The sequence below is a fragment of the Myotis myotis genome, unplaced genomic scaffold, assembly GCF_014108235.1.
Source record: "Myotis myotis isolate mMyoMyo1 unplaced genomic scaffold, mMyoMyo1.p scaffold_m19_p_6, whole genome shotgun sequence".
Classification (NCBI taxonomy): domain Eukaryota; kingdom Metazoa; phylum Chordata; class Mammalia; order Chiroptera; family Vespertilionidae; genus Myotis; species Myotis myotis.
In genome coordinates, this window is record NW_023416368.1 from 93,560,386 (window position 1) to 93,576,353 (window position 15,968).

The 15,968-nt window shown below is 40.2% G+C and overlaps 1 protein-coding gene across 3 annotated transcripts in view; it reads left to right on the forward strand.

The window, feature by feature from the left end:
• PPP2R2A (protein phosphatase 2 regulatory subunit Balpha) overlaps window positions 1–15,968 on the forward strand; it is a 99,078-nt gene that overhangs the window by 42,549 nt on the left and 40,561 nt on the right. The window contains exon 2 of one of the 3 annotated variants that reach the window (XM_036315507.1): window positions 509–577. The exons of the other annotated variants lie outside the window; for them this stretch is intronic. Within the exon in view, the coding sequence (XP_036171400.1) occupies window positions 535–577 (43 nt within the window). The 5' untranslated portion in view covers window positions 509–534. The remainder of the gene's footprint in view (window positions 1–508; window positions 578–15,968) is intronic. 3 annotated transcript variants of the gene reach the window in all.

The window sequence follows — 15,968 nt, forward strand, 5'->3', positions numbered from 1 at the left end:
CACATTTAACTTACTCTTCACAGTGCTGTAATAAAATGTTCTTAATTTTAAATATACCACGTTTGTAGGAGAAGTCCTGATCTTTGGGAAAAGTAACAAGAACTTTGAGCTCCCTCTAGAGGTCAACAGTGATAAAAGAGCATTATAGTTTATCTATAGGGAAATAACTATACTTAAGTCTACCCTACTCCTTTCACAAGAAACTAACATTTTATAGATGCTTTTTTCAGGAAGGTATTTTCTTATATTGGGGAGTAATTAATTACCTTGGAGAAGAAATTTGGCTTGATCATATTCTAATTAGTTATGTTGAGCCAATCCTGAAGTTTGCCATATAGACTATATATTGAACTAATAAAGGAGAAAAGATCATGAAAATTGATCATGTCCAAACAAAATAGCATGCTTCTTAATGGGAGCCCTGAATCTGAAACAAACTAGATTAAAATGAGAATTTCTGTGCTATGGTGTGCCAGAATGTTTTGACAGCAGTCCTTGCCTTTAACAGAGATAAAGGTGATCAGTATACCTGCAATGTTCTCACCCTCACCTCCCCAACATCTGAAAGAAAAGCACAGTGAGTACCAGAAGATTCATATGAAATCCAACTTGCAGGGATATGGGAAAACTTCTAAGAAAGCTAACACATAAAGTTTCTTAACTTTTAAGTACCCTAGTTTACCAAGTGAGAAATTATTCCAGGACAGAAATCTTAGTCGCAGTCAGATTGCTTCTCTTCAGAACTCACTGAGAGAGTTCAATTCTTAAAAACTTAGTATATAACTATAAAATGAAAGAAATAATTTAATATGTGGTAACATTGAGAATATATGAAAGTTACATGTTTTTAAAAAGTTGCAGAAGTTTCAAGAAACAGAAGGATGGGAGCATGTCAAAGGAACCCAAGAATCAATCTGAAAAAGCTCTCAATAGCCAAATCTGGAACAATTTGAGCAACACATTAAGTTACATTTGTGTTTGAAATAAATATCCATGAGTTTATACTGATAAATGATTGGACAAATAAATGGGGGAGGGGGAGATAAATTTCCCATACAGAAGAACTCCAAATTCATGTAGATATTCGGGGCGGTGGGGCGGGCGGGGGTGGGGGGAGCTTAATACTCTCCCTACCCTCATCCCTTGAATGTGGGCTGTACTTAGTGACCTCCTTTCAGGATACCTTCTGTGGGAGCAGGTAACGTTACAGTTTTTCCACATCCTAGCAAACTGTACCTTGGCCAGATTGTCAATAAGTCATATTGATAGATGTGATAAGAATGACATTTCACCTTGATCTTCCTACCACCAAGTCAAAATTATAGTGTGGTCATGAGAAAAACACCTGACAATAACAAATTGAGAGACATATCACAAAGTACGTACCTGACCAAGTACTCTTCAGAACTGTCAAGATCATCAAAAACAAGAAAAGTCTGAGGAACTCTCAGACCAGACCAGTGGTTCTCAACCTTCCTAATGCCGCGACCCTTTAATACAGTTCCTCATGTTGTGGTGACCCCCAACCATAAAATTATTTTTGTTGCTACTTCATAACTGTAATTTTGCTACTGTTATGAATTGTAATGTAAATATCTGATATGCAGGATGTATTTTCATTGTTACAAATGGAACATAATTAAAGCATAGTGATTAATCACAGAAAACAATATGTAATTATGTATGTGTTTTCTGATGGTCTTAGGCGACCCCTGTAAAAGGGTCGTTCAACCTCCAAAGGGGCCGTGACCCACAGGTTGAGAACCGTTGAACTAGAGGAAGCTAAAGAGACATGATTACTACATGGACTGTGGGATTCCTGGATGAACCCTGAAACTGAACAAGGATACTAGGGGGAAAACTAGTGGAATCTGAATAAAGTGTGGAGTTTAGTTAACAATAATATTCTATTGTTTGTTCCTTGATCATGATAAATGTACCTTAGAAATGTAAGATGTAAACAATAGAAGAAACTAGGGAAGTATACAGCACTTTCTGTAATATCTTTGGAACTCTGAAAGTCTAAAATGCTAAAATAAATTTACAGAAAACAAACAGATTCTTCTCAGCTCCTTTATATAAGTTTTGTTCAGTGATGTTTAAAAAATGGGGAGTTTTTCTTAGATGTATATACATTATCACTTGCAATTAAGTAGTTTCTGACTTTTATATATAAAGGATGGGCAAGATCCCATCTCGTAAACATGAAATCTCCAGTACCATGGTTTAGGGCTGTAACTGTGGTGTGACAAGCTGAGCAGAAAGTACCATGCTTCACTGTCTCAGTTCTATTCTGATCTCATAATTGATTGGCTAGTAACTTACTGAAAGTATCTTGCATTAAATCACTATTTTTATGAATTCCAGGTTTAAAAGAAGTAAATCTGAGACTCATTTTTGTCAGGGTGTGATGTCTAGCGGAGATTCATGGTCATGGATAGAGTTACACAACATTAGCAATAAATTGTCATTTCAGGTCCTCGGTTTTCCATGTTGGAAGTTTTCTAATAAAAGCATGTTGTTTTCCCCCAGTTGTTACTGTGGTTTTTTTCCTCCCCCAGTAGTTTAGAGTTTATTTAAATACCTGAACATATGTTGTATATGCTCTATGAAAGAGAAGTTCTCTGAAGAGAGAGATTGCCTTAATTTATGTTTCTTTGCAAATGAGATATTTGAAGTTCATAAAATTAATTGACTTAGTAGTACTCTTGATCAAATTAATACTTAAATAGAGTTGAGACTACATCTCCAGTTACCTTGTTGCACTTGCTGATGGGTAATAAAGAGCCAACCAAGGCTTGTAGAAAAAGGGGTAAAAAGAGAGAAGGATTTCAGGGAAAATTAGAGCAAAATGTGAAAGGAATATTGGCAGAATTAGAACATTTGATGTTTCTCTTATATTCTCTAACACTTTAGACTAGAGGTCGGCAAACTGCAGCCCCTTGAGTGTGGCTCTTCCACAAAATACCACATGCGGGTACACACGTGCAGTGTGATTGAAACTTCATGGCCACACTCAAGGGACCAAAGAGCCACATGTGGCTTGTGAGCCGCAGTTTGTCAACAATTGCTTTAGATAATTTAAAGACATTAGTGAGCATCTTTATATCTTATTTTTTTTGGATTATTTCAGGGGGATCACTTCTGGAACTGACAAAGTTCCAAGGGAATGACTACTTTGTGGCTTTTTATACAAATTATGAAATTCTTTTCCAAAGTAGTATGTATATCTACAATATAGTCAAATATCAGTTTTTTGAACAATTTGTATTTTTCCTGTAGCTTATGAGATAGAAAATAGTGTTATATTAAATTTGATTTGGCTATTTCCTTACATTTTACCAGTATTCTTTTGTGAATTGTCTTCCTGTGTTCTATGAACTGTGTTTAGAAATACAAGTATTTTTCCTACTTGTCTTCAGTTATTGTGTAAAAATTGCATTTTTAAAAAATGCATCTATAGACATTATCCTTCTGGTGTATTACTACTGTTACAGAAATGTATGACTTTAAACCCCCCCCCCCCTTTTCTTGCCCCTTTAATGGCCAACATATAAAAGGGCTGAAAGAATTGGGAGAAGAGGAAAAGGCGGTATTATAGGCAAGGTAGACAATACACCTAACTAAACGAGGCATGAAGGTGAGCGTAAGTATTTATATGGTAGGTGTAAAACATTTAACCTTCCTAGAGAATTTGGTGAATGCTATAGTACTAGAAAGTAATATTGGGGGAAATTGAATGCCAGGATTGCCCAAAATCTTATGGTATTCCTTAGGGCAGTGGTTCTCAACCTTCTGGCTTTTTAAATACAGTTCCTCATGTGGTGACCCAACCATAAAATTATTTTCGTTGCTACTTCATAACTGTAAAGTTGCTACAGTTATGAATCGTAATGTAAATAATCTGATATGCAGGGTGGTCTTAGGCGACCCCTGTGAAAGGGTCGTTCAACCACCAAAGGGGTTGTGACCCATAGGTTGAGAACCACTGCCTTAGGGGAAGGCATTGTATAACCAGTAAGTAAAACATCAAATTAGGAAGCAGTGATATAGTGACTACCACATTCAAGATAAAAAGTTCCATCACTTTAAAAAGTTTCCTGTTACTTTCTTTGAAGTCCACCTCTGTCCCACCTTTACTCCCTAGCAACCACTGATCTGTCCCTTTCCCAGAATGTCAGATAAATGGAATTATATGGTATGTAGCCTTTTGAATTTGGCTCCTTTTATTTATTATAATGCATTTTGAGTTTTATCCATGTTATTGCTTGTATCAGTAGTTCTTTTTATCGCTGAGTGATGTTTCATTATGTGGTTATACCACTTTTTGTTTAGTCCTCAGTTGAGGATTGCTTGTGTTGTGTCTAGTTTTTGGCAGTTATGAATAAAGCTGCTATGAACATTTGCGTTCAGATTTTTGTGTGGACATAAGTTTTCATTTGACTTGGGTAAATATCTAGTAATGAGATTTTGGGATCACATGGTGTTTGTTTTAACTATATAAGAAACTGCCAAACTTTTTTTTCTCTCCCTAAAGTGGGTGTGCCTTGTTACAGTCATACCAGCTTATGTGAGGAGTTCCCATTGCTCAATATCATCAGTACTAGGGGCTGTCATTTTTTAAAAAACTTAGTCATTTGAATGGTGTGTAGTGGTATCTTGTTACTTTCTTTACCTTGTAGAAATTCATTTATTGCCAGTTTTCATGTTATTATCATGCTAATGATATTAAGCTTATGTTACTTGGTCTCCCTGTCTAAATTCTAATTTCATGATGTGTCAGTGTTATACAAATACAATCAAACACACTTTGTAACTTTTGTTTTAAACTCATTGATATAAGGTAGACAACATTTTTTCTCAATACAAATGTGTTATTTTTGTACTGAGCATGTGAAATACACATGGAAAACGTTTGGAAGGATATGTCTATCCTATCTAATAATAGACAAACATGGTAATTAACCGTACCTCTGGCACGCTTCCCATTGGCTAATCAGAGCGATATGCAAATTAACTGCCAACCAAGATGGCGGCCGGCAGCCAGGCAGTTGACGCGAACATGAGGCTTGCTTGCTCCAGTGATGGAGGAAGCCAAGGTTCCCCGCCTGCCGCTGCCGGCCTCTGAGCTGCACTCTAAGAAACAATGTTGCAATTATAGAAGCTAAACAAACCCCAGAAACCTGCTTTCAGCCAGCCGGCCTCAGACCTGGAGCTGCAACAGTGTTTCAATTATAGAAGCCAAACAAACCCAGATACCTGCTTTCAGCAGCAGAGGTCTCAGAGCTGGAGCCGAGCATCAGAGCTAAAGCCGGCTCTCAGTTCCAGTGACAGCCATAGAAGGTAAATAAATCCCAGAATAAAAAAAGAAAGAAAAAAGGGAGAGGTTGGGAGCTTCAGTCACCCGTCAGCCTGAAAACGGCCCTCAGCCCCTCATCCAGGCTGGTCAGGCACCCAAGCGGGACCCCCACCTGTGCACCAGGCCTCTATCCTATATAGTAAAAGGGTAATATGCAAACTGACCCTAACAGCAGAATGACTGGGAATGACTGGTCACTATGACACACACTGACCACCAGGGGGCAGACGCTCAATGCAGGAGCTGCCCTCTGGTGGTCAGGGCACTCTCACATGGGGAGCTCTGCTCAGCCACAAGCCAGGCTGATGGCTGCCAGTACAGCGGTGGTGGTGGGAGCCTCTCCTGCTTCCTCAGCAGCGCTAAAGATGTCCGACTGCAGTTTAGGCCTGCTCCTCACTGGCAAGTGGACATCCCCCAAGGGCTGCCGGGCTGCCAGAGGTATGTCTGATTGCCATGTTAGGCCCAATCCCCTGGGGAGCAGGCCTAAGCCAGCAGGTGGTCATCCCCTGAGGGGTCCCAGACTGCGAGAAGGCACAGGCCGAGCTGAGGGGCCCCCTCCTCCCCAAGTGCACAAATTTTTGTGCACCGGGCCTCTAGTATATATATAAAAGTCCAAGCAACCGTTACAACAGAATGACCGGTCAACCAGTCACTATGACACACACTGACCACCAGAGGGCAGACGCTCAATACAGGAGCTGCCCCCTGGTTGTCAGTGCACTCCAATAGCAGGAGCACCACTCAGCCAGAAGCCAGGCTCATGGCTGGCAAGCATTGCGGTGGCAGCATGAGCCTCTCCCGCCTCTGCAGCAGTGCTACTGAGTGGCAGCGGTAGGTGCAGCAGTGCCTGGATGAGTGGGAGCGGTGCCCGACCTCGGCCCGGGCTCCTCCTTGGCTGCCTGCCTCTTAGCGCACTGCTACATTCCTCATACCCCATTAGCCTGCAGTTACAATCTTCAGAGAACAGTTGAAGTGCGGACCTCAGAGTACCCAGGACGAGCCTGATATCATCGCCAGGCTCCTGGAACTCAGCCTTGGGCATCAAGATCAAATCTCATCCCTTACCGATTGCCCCAGAGCTACAGAGGAAGGCAGCAATATAACAGTGGCCACAAGGTGGCGACTGACAGGGTAAGAGTAAAGAGATGGATCTGAAGGGTGAGGGTGTGGGCAACAGAGCCCCCAACCCCCAAGATCCCTAATTTTGTATTGTTCACCTTGGAGTGTCTCTTATCCGGCTCTGAGCAGTGGAAAGCATCCAGCATGGCCCAAGACATCCACTGGGGACCTCCCAGCTGGCAAGGTGTGACCCTGGCCATAGAAAGGATATTTGGAAATACTTTTTCAGGAAGCTGCAGGGAGGAGGACAGATGCCCCACACGACTTCCCGGCAGCTCACAGGGACCTGGAAACTCCCTGGGCACGTGGGTGCGGGCTCCCAATTTCCTTTCAATGTGCATGAATCCGTGCACTGGGCCACTAGTACTAAAATAACCATAGTTCTCTCAGAAGTGGGGTTCACTTGCAAGATAATCTTTTTTTATAAAGTAGTTTACTTGTAGAATTTTTAAAAGTAAAATTAATTTTAATTATTCCTTTAATCTGGGATTGATTTTGTAGAAATCACATATATAAATACATCTGATGTATATTTTGCAGTTTACATGAGTTTGCTAAAATTCATTTATTTATGGTTATGTTATCTCGGTGGTATTTCAAATTTTTTATTTCAATTTTTATAAGTTGGTTAGCTTATAGTGATCATTGTATCTTTTTTACAAAAACAATGCTATTTTAAATATTACATAGTTTCCTATAAATCTTTTTAAGGTTTTTTTTTTTTTAATTTTATTTTATTGCTTAAAGTATTACAAAGAGTATTACATATGTCTCTTTTTTTTCTCCCCTTGACCTTCCCCTGGCCTCCCCTACCCCCCAGTGTCTTTTTTAAGGTATTTTTATTGTGATACTGATTTTTTTCTTTGCCCTTAAGATTACCAAGTGGTTGATTAGAACCAATAGTTATTATTCTTAAGCTAATTTTATTGTGGATAGGGAATGTGATTTTTAAATTATCAGTTACTTTTTTCAAGTATCCCATCTCCATCCCAAATATCCCTTTCCCTGCCTTTTTTATTTTTTATGGAGAAGGATATGTCAATCTTCTATTATAATTATGACTAGAGGCCAGGTGCATGAAATTTGTGCAAGGGGCTTGGCTCTTGCAGCCCCGGCTTCATCCAGAAGGATGTCCAGTCTAATTAGCATATTCTGCTTTTATTATTATAGATTTTTGTCAACTCCTCTCTTCCTAGTAAAAATCTTTGAGCATATTTATGAATTTTGTATCTTTACCTTACTTTTTATTATTACATGTAAAATAAACTCTTGTCCTATTAAATTCATTTTGACTTAATTTTGCCAATGATTTGCCATTTACTAGTAATGGACCAAGCATGCTAGCTATTTGGCAGTTTGCAGGACAATCGTGAGGAAAGAAAAAAATTGTCCCTTGATCTGCATGACTCAGAATATTCTCCCAAATGATCACAGTAGTGAAAAAAAACTTATTTTATCTTCTAAGGCTAAAACTAAACTTTTTTTTTTATTAGGTTTGTTTTGTTTTGTTTTGCATGAGTTTAATGTGCAAACTTAAGTTTACTGTGTGTAAATCAAGGGAAGATTGTGCTGTGAAATATTGAAATTTTACAAAGAATTTTTCATTATTTTGCAGTCACATCACCAGTGCAAGGCTTATTGATGTTTTTGAATTGCCACTTGATTTGATTATTCTACTTACAGTGCCATTATGCTTGAGTACTTACATACTTAATTTTTTCAAATATTGCCCACCTTTTTTCATGGTACTGCATTGACACATATGTTAGAACACTTGATACTATCCTGCAAGTCATTTTTCTTTTTACACCCCTTTGCTTCTTTTTTAAAAATTATTCCATTACTAGGCCTTCACAGTTACTGATCTTGGCTACTGCACTGCCTCTTCTATTAATCCCATCCATTGTATCTTTTTAAATTTAATTTTATTTTTCAATTACAGTTCACATACATTATAATATAGTTTCAAGTGCACAGCCCAGTAATTAGAAATTACATAACTTACTAAGTGATCATCCCACTAAATCTTATAACCATCTAACACCATACATAGTTATTAGAATATTAGAGGCCTGGGGCATGAAAATTTGTACACGTGGGGTCCCTCAGCCTTGCCTGTGTGCTCTCATAGTCTGGGGACCCCTTGGGGGGTGTCCACCTGCTGGCTTAGGCCAGCTACCTGGGGGATTGGGCCTAAGTTGGCAGGCATCTCTCTGGCAGCCCAGGAGCCCTCGGGGCATGTCCAACTGACAGCTTGAGCGGGCCTAAGCTGCAGTCGGACATCCTTAGTGTTAACGAGGAGGCGGGAGAGAGGCCCGGCTTGTGGCTGAGCGGAGCTTCCCTTGTGAGAGCGCACTGACCAGCAGGGGGTAGCTCCTGCCTTGAGCGTCTGCCCTTTGGTGGTCAGTGCATGGCAAAGCGACAGGTTGTTCCACTCATTCCACCGTTGGGGTCAATTTGCATTTTACCCTTTTATTATATAGGATTGTATAGGATTAGAGGCCTGGTGCATGAAATTCATGCAAGGGTAGGCCCTCGCAGCCCCTGCTTCATCCAGAAGGTCGTCTGGACAGTCATTCTGCTATTTGGCCGTTCGGTTGATTTGCATATTATTCTTTTATTATTATAGACTAGAGGCCCAGTGCACAAAAATTTGTGCACTGGGGGGGCAGTCCCTCAGCCCGGCCTGTGCCCTCTTGCAGTCTGGGACCCCTCGGGGTATGACCACCTGCTGGCTTAGGCCCGCTCCCCAGGGGATTGGGCCTAACATGGCAATCAGACATACCTCTGGAAGCCCAGCAGACCTAAGCTGCAGTCGGACATCCTTAGCACTGCTGAGGAAGCAGGAGAGGCTCCCACCACCACCGCTGTACTGGCAGCCATCAGCCTGGCGTGTGGCTGAGCAGAGCTCCCCCTGTGGGAGCGCACTGACCACCAGGGGGCAGCTCCTGCATTGAGCGTCTGCCCCCTGGTGGTCAGTGTGTGTCATAGTGACCAGTCATTCCCAGTCATTCTGCTGTTAGGGTCAGTTTGCATATTACCCTTTTATTATATAGGATAGAGACCTGGTGCCCTGGTGACTGGTTTGCCCTGAAGGGTGTTCCGGACCAGGGTGTGGGTCCCGCTAGGGTGCCTGGCCAGCCTGGATGAGGGGCTGATGGCTGTTTGCAGCTGGTCACACCCCCTTCAGGGTGGGGGTCCCCACTGAGGTGCCTGGCCAGTCTGGGTGAGGGGCTGATGGCCGTTTTCAGGCTGGCCAAGCATAAGATCCCAGCCTCTCCTTTTTTTCTTTTATTCTGGGATTTATGTACCTTCTATAATTGAAACTTTGTTGCCTTCAGTGGAGCTGAGAGCTGGCTCCTGCTCGCTCCAGCTCCGTGGCCACGGCCGGCTGAAAGCAGGTATCTGGGGTTTATTTACCTTGTATAATTGCAACATTGTTGCTTTTGAGTGGAGCTGAGAGCCAGGCAGGCTTCCTCCATCACTGGAACAAGCAAGCCTCCTGTTCGCTTCAGCTCCATGGCTGCCGGCCGCCATCTTGGTTGGGTTAATTTGCATACAGTTTCTCTGATTGGCTGGTGGATGTGGCTTAAGGCATAGCGAAGGTATGGTCAATTTGCATGTTTGTCTTTTATTAGATTAGATTGACTATATTCCCTATACTGTACTTTACTTCCCTATGACTATTCTGTAACAACCAATTTGTACTTAATCCCTTTACTCCTTATACCCATTCCTTCAACTGCCCTCCCCTCTGGCAACCATCAAAATGTTCTCTATATCTGTGAGTCTCTTTATGTTCTGCTTGTTCCTTTGTTTTTTAGATTCAATTGTTAATAGATATGTATTGATTGCCATTTTCTTGTTCATTTTTTTTTTTTTCCTTTTCATTAAGAAGACGACTAACATTTCATATAATACTGATTTGGTGGTCACGAACTCCTTTAACTTTTCCTTCTCTGGGAAGCTCTTTATCTGTCCTTAGATGCTGAATAATAGCTTTGCTAGTACTAGAGTACTAGTCTTGGTTGTAGGTCCTTGCTGTTCATCACTTTGAATATTTCTTGCCAATCCCTCTGGCCTGCAAAGTTTCTGTTGAGAAATCAGTTGACAGTCTAATGGGAGCTCCCTTGTATGTAACTAACTGCTTTTCTCTTGCTACTTTAAGATTCTCTCTGTCTTTAACCTTTGACATTTTAATTATGATGTGTCTTGGTGTTGGCCTCTTTGTGTTTATCTTTGGATTTAAAATTTTTTATTTATTTATTTTTTTGCTGTTGTGATTGGGTGTGTTTTACTTCTTTATATATTACAAATTGCTGATTTGATTCTCGGTTTCATCTACTACTGATTCCCTGTAAATTATTCTTTGTTTTAGTTAGTGTATCCTTCATTTCTGTCTGGTCCTTTTTTATATTGTTGATTTTTCTCACTAAATTAATTGAGCATCCTTATAACCGATGTTTTGAACTCCGCATCTAGTAGATTGCTTGTATCCTTTTGGTTTAGTTCTTTTTCTGGAGTTTTGTTCTGTTCTTTCATTTGGGACATGTTTCTTTGTCTCCTCATTTTGGCAGCCTCCCTGTGTTTGTTTCTATGTATTAGGTAGAGCTGCTATGTCTCCCAGGCTTGGTAGAGTGTCCAAATGTAATAGGTGTTATATAGTGTCTAGTAGCCCAGCCTTTCTGCTCACCCAAGCTGGGCACTTGAGGTGTGGGTTGAGCACACCTTCTTCCTCTTGTAGTTGAGCCTTGATTGAAATCAGCACGTCAGTGGGAGGGATTTACCCCCAGTTTGATCAGCTGCAAGGATCAACTGGCTGTGACCACTGACCACCAAGCACTGATGACTGCAGAGCATCGGCTGTGCAGAGGCTAACTCCAGAGCAGGACTTACTTCAGTGGAGCTCTGGTGCCTGCTGAGTCCGTCACTTAAGTGTGTCACTTGTGGAGGTGGTTGGGTGGTGGTGCTTCAAAATGGTCTGAAGCTGTCCACTGGGTGCACTGGTTCTGGGTCCTCCTAGGAAGTGTAGGCCAAGGTAGGCTGCTGCCTATGTTCTGCCTGGGGCCACTGGGCATGAGCTACCAAGCCATCTGTAGGTGGCTGCTACTTGTGCTGGCTTTGAGGTTCTCAGGCGAAGCCAAGCTGCAAACCAGGGCTGGCTGCATATCTTTTCATTTTAGATAGTATGTTTTCATTTTTAGATATTCCTTCTTTATCTTCCATTTCTCATCATGTTCATGATTTATTCTATGTTCTTGAGCATATGGAACATATTTACAACAGCTATTGTCCCTTGTCTGCTCAGACCTTTATTATTTCTGTTTTCTGGCTCTGTTTCTGTTGATTTAGTTTTCTTCTGGTTATAGGTCATATTTTTCTGCTTCTTTACATTCCTGGTGATTTTAGATTGGATTCAGACATTGTGAATTTACATTGTTGAGTGTTGGATTTTGTTCTAGCACATAGTTAAGTTACTTGAGATTAATTTGATCCTTTTAAAGTTTGCTTTTAAGTTTTGTTAGGACAGATTGAGTCTTCAGTGCTGAATAGCCCTACTACTAAGATGATACTCTTGGGAGGACTCTACCTGATGCCTCATTGAATGAGATTTCTCGATTCCGGCTGGTGGGACCCTTAACTATTCTGAGCCCTCATAAGCTTTCTGTTGGTTCTTTTCCTAGGCGTGGTGGAGTGTCAACCATATATCCTCAGATCTATCAACCAAAGATGCTTAAGTGAACCCTATTTAAATCCCTTGAACTTTCTCTACTTCTACACATTCTAGCCGCTTTGTCTTTTCCTAACCCTCTGTTTCTGTCTCCACAAGTCATTGAGATTGCTACTTGGTGCTTGGATTCTTCCTGACTCATACATTGGCCAGGCAGTAAACTGGGGCAAACACAGTGCTCACTTTCTTTCTCTACTCCAAGGATTCATAGCCCTTATACTCCATGTTGCCCATTGTTTTGTTTGTTTCCTAGTCATTCACAGTAAGAGAATGAATCCAGATTGTCTTATTCCTTAATGGCAGGAAGCAGAAGGCCAATTATAGATTTTTAATTTTTACTTGTGTCTTTCACTTCAGTCTTAAAAGAAGAAGTGCCAAGTTACTGCACATTTTTATTGGGTTCTTTCATGTATATCTTTGTTTATACAGTTAGTTTTAGTGTTCTTTGTTTTTACTGAAATGGAATTAAAAGGAGAGGAAACTAATTATCTGGTAGAGTTTCGTGTAAATCAAATATTAATTGTAAAAAGATAATGTTCAGTATACCACACTGGTAATTGCTCTTGTAGCAAGTCTTTGTAGACACTTGCTCTTTTATCACCAGAGCAGGCTTTTTGTTGTTGTTAATCCATATTATATATATAAAATCAACAGGAAAAATATCCTCAGGTAAGGATTAACAACAACAAAAAGCCTGCTCTGGTGATAAAAGAGCAAGTGTCTACAAAGACTTGCTACAAGAGCAATTACCAGTGTGGGGGGTGTGTGTGTGTGTGTGTGTGTGTGTGTGTGTGTGTGTGTGTTTTGTTTTTGTTTTTATGTTTTTTACAGAGAGGAAGGGAGAGGGATAGAGAGTTAGAAACATCGATCAGCTGCCTCCTGCACACTCCCTACTTGGATGTGCCCGAAACCAAGGTACATGCCCTTGTCCGGAATCGAGCCTGGGAGTCTGCAGGCCGACGCTCTATCCACTGAGCCGAACCGTTTAGGGTCCTGTTGATTTTTTAAATATATATATATTTTATTGATTTTTTTTACAGAGAGGAGGGGAGAGAGACAGAGCCAGAAACATCGATCAGCTGCCTCCCACACACCCCCTACTGGGGATGTGCCTGCAACCAAGGTACATGCCCTTGACCAGAATCGAACCTGGGACCCTTTAGTCTGCAGGCCAACACTCTATCCACCGAGCCAAATCGGCCAGGGTGTCCTGTTGATTTTTTTGAGAAACACATTGATTGATTGTCTCCTGCATGCACCCTGAATGGGGCCAGGAATCGAGCCTGTGACCCTTCCGTGCGTGGGCTGGCACTTTAACTACTCAACAACACAGGCCAGGGCCAGAGCAGTCCCTTTTGAGATAATATTCAGAATGCAGAGTTTTAAGTAAGAATGGTTAATCATAGAATTTATGTAAACCTCAAAATTATATTAAGATTCATGCTGTCTTGTTTCACACAAGGCAGATAATGTCCAAATTTTTAGAGTTATTTGCTGCAGTACTGTTTATAGTATTTTATGAGTTTCAACCTTTAAAGTTTTCTTCTATGTTATTTAGCTTTAAAGCCTAGTCATATTGAGACAAAGAAAAGAATCAGATTTGTTAGCATCCAGTGGATGCTTATTAACTATTTTAAGTGGAACTTTGAGGTATCTATAATTCAGGTGGTTAAAAATGCATAGGGAATTCCTCCCAGTTGATTTCTCCCTCTTTTATTTAAAAAAGGAGTGAGCATCTTTATGTATATACTCAGTCTGTATGTGTTATAATTCATTTTGTAATTCTTTAATTTGCTTTATGATATTCCTTTGGTTTTCTTAAACATTTACTAAATCCTTTCTTGGTTAACTATTCATCTGTTGTGATTATATTCCACTTTCTTATAAGCCTCTTAGGGATAGACTTCAGAATGTAGATCACCAAGTTACTTGCATGTAGTGAGTGCTGAAAAAATACAGGGACATTAGTAGTCATTAGTGGTCATTAGTAAATATGTGAAATCGATGTAGTTTGACCCTTCTATTGAACACAGGCATTTTGGCAACGAAAAAGAGGCAGTCAATTGAGCACTTGCACATTATTGCTCTAATCATCATTCAGTGACTTAGAGAATTCTGTGCTGCCACCTTATTCATATGATTGTTCATACCTGCTAAATATGAATCCTGTCTCTGACACTTGGTAGAGGTGTGATAGCCAAGTTACTTAAACTCTCAGTGCTTCACTATATTCTTGTATAAATTTAAAATATCTGTGTTATTGTAAGGATTAAATGATAATATATGTAAATGCTCACTTAGCACAGTGCTTGACACATTATAGTTGTACATATCTGTGTGTAGAGTGTGTACTTTGACATTAGTTGGTTATGTCTCTGTATCCACAAAAACCATATTTGTTATTTTAATGTTAATATATAAAGCAAGAGTTGATAACATTTTCTTGAAGGGCCAGATAGTAAGAACTTTCAATCTGTCCCAACTATTCAACAAAGTAAACAGGCATAGTTGGATTCCAATAAAACATTACTTATAAAAACAACTGGAGGGTCCATAGTTTTTCAATCTGTATACTAGAGGTTACTTTTAAATTTTTAAGTCATTTTTATTTTTCAATTACAGTTGACATATTATTATATAGTGATCATCCTGATAAATCTCACATCCATCTTAGAGGTTACTTTTACATTTCTTAATTATTGAATGTTTGAAATGTGCTTAGCTTTTTTTTATTATAGGGATAATACAGCCATAACCATTTCTGTTCTAATTTTAATTGGTTTCTTTCAAATTATTTATTTGGGCCATAGTCCCAAAATGGAATTATAAAGTCAATCAATAGCCCTATAAATTTCCTCACAATGCAAGCATTGAAGTATTTAGTGAATGTCATAACTAATACTAATTTGGTGACTTGTTTATTACTACCATTTATATATACTATTTAATTGTCTCTCATCTGATTTTTATGCTGAGTGTGTTACATTTTTGAACCTTTAGCTATCTAATTATGTCCTATTCTGTTTATAATGTTATAGCACATAAGAAATAGAGAAAGTAACCAAAAGGGAATGGTGTGATATGCCCTATGAAGTGAAAACAGACCAGCAAGATGTAGTGCTGTCATCATTCCCACCACCAACTACCATTCCACCTCCAAAAGCAAGCAATTATTTCACCTTAGGATGAAAGTCAGGTGCTGACAGTTTAGAAAGAGGGGTAGGAAGAAATAAGAATTCCATTTTACATAACACATGATAAATTCCTTGGTTTTTATTAATAGTATATATAATTTAACAACAAAGGTCAAAAGCATTGAGAAAGAGAGAGAGAGATCAATGATGAGAGAATCATTGATTGGCTGCCTCCTGTATGCCCCCTACTGGGAATCAAGCCTGGAACCTGGGCATGTGCCCCCCTGACTGGAATCAAACCTGGGACCCTTCAGTCCGCAGGCTGATGCTCTATCCACAGAGCCAGACCAGCTAGGGCTGTGTTCAGTTTTCTTACCAATATGTATTTTTAATAAATCTTTGTTCAGATTATTACAGTTGTTCCTCTTTTTCCCCCCACAGCTCCCCTCCACCCGGTTCCCACCCTACCTCCTACCCTTACCCCCCCCCCCTCACTGTCCTCATCCATAGGTGTACAATTTTTGTCCAGTCTCTTCCTGCACCCGCAACACCTTCTTCCTCCTGAGAATTGTCAGTCCACTCCCTTTCTATGCCCCTGATTCAATTCTATTCACCAGTTTATTCT